At 53.6% G+C, this 2,500-nt stretch overlaps 2 protein-coding genes across 2 annotated transcripts in view; both read right to left on the reverse strand.

Annotated features, from left to right (window-relative positions):
- LOC142817170 (uncharacterized) overlaps positions 1 to 526 on the reverse strand; it is a 13,875-nt gene extending 13,349 nt beyond the window's left edge. The window contains exon 1 of the mRNA XM_075894232.1: positions 110 to 526. Within this exon, the coding sequence (XP_075750347.1) occupies positions 110 to 526 (417 nt within the window). The remainder of the gene's footprint in view (positions 1 to 109) is intronic.
- Positions 1 to 2,500, reverse strand: part of Sobp (Sine oculis-binding protein) — a 140,850-nt gene that overhangs the window by 63,970 nt on the left and 74,380 nt on the right. The gene's annotated exons all lie outside the window — the stretch shown is intronic.

Below are 2,500 nucleotides of genomic sequence, written 5' to 3' on the forward strand. Positions count from 1 at the left end.
CATGCGTGTGTATGTGTGCGCGTGCGTGTGTGTTTGTGTGCGTATGTGCGTGTGTTAGTGTGTGTGCGTCTGCGTGCATGTGAGTGTGAGTGTGTGCGCCTGTGTGTATGTGAGTGAGTGAGTGTGTCTGTGTGCGTGCGTGTGCGTGCGTGTGCGTGCGTGCGTTAGTATGAGTGTGTATGTGTGTGTGCCCGCGCGTCTGTGTGCATGTGAGTGAGTGTGTGTGCGCCTGTGTGTATGTGAATGAGTGAGTGTGTGTTTGTGTGTGTGTGGGTGTGTGTGTGCGTGCATGTGTATGCGTGCGCGTGCGTGTGTGTGTGCGTGTGTGCCGTCTGTGTGCATATGAGTGAGTGTGTGTGCGCCAGTGCGTCTGTGTGTATGTGAGTGAGGGAGCGAGTGTGTGTGTGCGTGTGTGTGTGTGGCTGTGTGTGCGTGCGTGTGTATGTGTGTGCGTGTGTGTGCGTGCGGGCATGTGTGTATGTGTGCGTGCGTACGTGCGTGTGTGTGTGTTTGTGTGTGCGTGCATGTGTGTGTGCGTCTGCGTGCATGTGAGTGTGAGTGTGTGCGCCTGTGTGTATGTGAGTGAGTGTGTGTGTGTGTGTTTGTGTGTGTGCGTGTGTGTGCGTGCGTTAGTATGTGTGTGTGCATGTGTGTGTGACCGCGCGTCTGTGTGCATGTGAGTGAGTGTGTGTGCGCCTGTGTGTATGTGAGTGAGTGAGTGTGTGTTTGTGTGTGGGGGGGTGTGTGCGTGCGTGTGTATGTGTGCGCGTGCGTGTGTGTTTGTGTGCGTGTGTGTGCGCGCGCGTGTCTGTGTGCATGTGAGTGAGTGTGAGTGATTGATTGATTGATATGTGGGGTTTAACGTCCCAAAACCACCATTTGATTATGAGAGACGCCGTAGGGGAGGGCTCCGGAAATTTCTACCACCTGGGGTTCTTTAACGTGCACCCAAATCTGAGCACACGGGCCTACAACATTTCCGCCTCCATCGGAAATGCAGCCGCCGCAGCCGGGATACGAACCCGCGACCTCCGGGTCAGCAGCCGAGTACCTTAGCCACTATACCACCGCGGCGGGGCGAGTGTGTGCGCCAGTGCGTCTGTGTGTATGTGAGTGAGTGAGTGTGTTTGTGTGTGCGTGTGGGTGTGCGTGTGTGTGTGTGGCTGTGTGTGCGTGCGGGTGTATGTGTGTGCGTGTGTGTGCGTGCGGGCATGTGTGTATGTGTGCGTGCGTACGTGCGTGTGTGTGTGTTTGTGTGTGTGTGCGTGTGTGTGTGCGTTTGTGTGTGCGTGTGTGTGAGTGTGTGTGTGTGTGTACGTCTGCGTGCATGTGAGTGTGAGTGTGTGCGCCTGTGTGTATGTGAGTGAGTGTGTGTTTGTGTGTGTGTGTGTGCGTGCGTTAGTATGTGTGTGTATGCGTGTGTTCCCGCGCGTCTGTGTGCATGTGAGTGAGTGTGTGTGCGCCTGTGTGTATGTGAGTGAGTGAGTGTGTGTGCGTGTGTGTGTGTGCGCGTGTCTGCGTGCATGTGAGCGAGTGTGAGTGTGTGCGCCAGTGCGTCTGTGTGTATGTGAGTGAGTGAGTGTGTTTGTGTGTGCGTGTGTGTGGGGGGTGTGCGTGTGTGTGTGGCTGTGTGTGCGTGCGTGTGTATGTGTGTGCATGCGGGTATGTGTGTATGTGTGCGTGCGTACGTGCGTGTGTGTGGTTGTGTGTACGTGCGTGTGTGTGTGAGTGTGTGTGTGTGTGTGTGTGTGTGTGCGTCTGCGTGCATGTGAGTGTGAGTGTGTGCGCCTGTGTGTATGTGAGTGAGTGTGTGTGTGTGTGTTTGTGTGCGTGCGTTAGCATGTGTGTGTATGTGTGTGTGCCCGCGCGCCTATGTGCATGTGAGTGAGTGTGTGTGCGCCTGTGTGAATGTGAGTGAGTGAGTGTGCGTTTGTGTGTGCGTGCGCGTGTGTGTGCGTGTGTGTGTGCGTGCATGTGTGCGTGTGTGTGCGTGTGTGTGTATGCGTGCATGTGTGTGTGTGTGTGTGTGTGTGTGTGTGTGTGTGTGTGTGTGTGTGTGTGTGTGTGTGTGTGTGTGTGTGTGTGTGTGTGTGTGTGTGTACAGTCAGACTTCCAGTAGCTAGCAATAAAAATTCGAGGCGACCCCGATCCTTCACTCATGCGTCCGGAGAACCCGCACCTCGGTGTCAGTGCGCCCTGTTGCATCGCCCGGGGTAACACTGGGTTTTTGTCACACTGCCAAGGCGGATCTCGGATGCCACATAGAACGGGGCTTGTGATTTAGATATTCTCCGCCAGGTGGCGTAACTATCTCAGCTGCTCACGAGAAAACCATCGACAGTGAACTTACTCAAGTTACTCATGAACATCAATGAACTCACTCAGTTACTTGAGTAAGTTCATTGAAGTTAATATACTTCATCAATTAATGACACTACTTTTAATTATTTTGTCAGTTATTTGGCTCTTATCTTTATATGAACCTATGGTTCATTATTAC

This window comes from Rhipicephalus microplus, chromosome 5, assembly GCF_043290135.1.
Source record: "Rhipicephalus microplus isolate Deutch F79 chromosome 5, USDA_Rmic, whole genome shotgun sequence".
Lineage (NCBI taxonomy): Eukaryota > Metazoa > Arthropoda > Arachnida > Ixodida > Ixodidae > Rhipicephalus > Rhipicephalus microplus.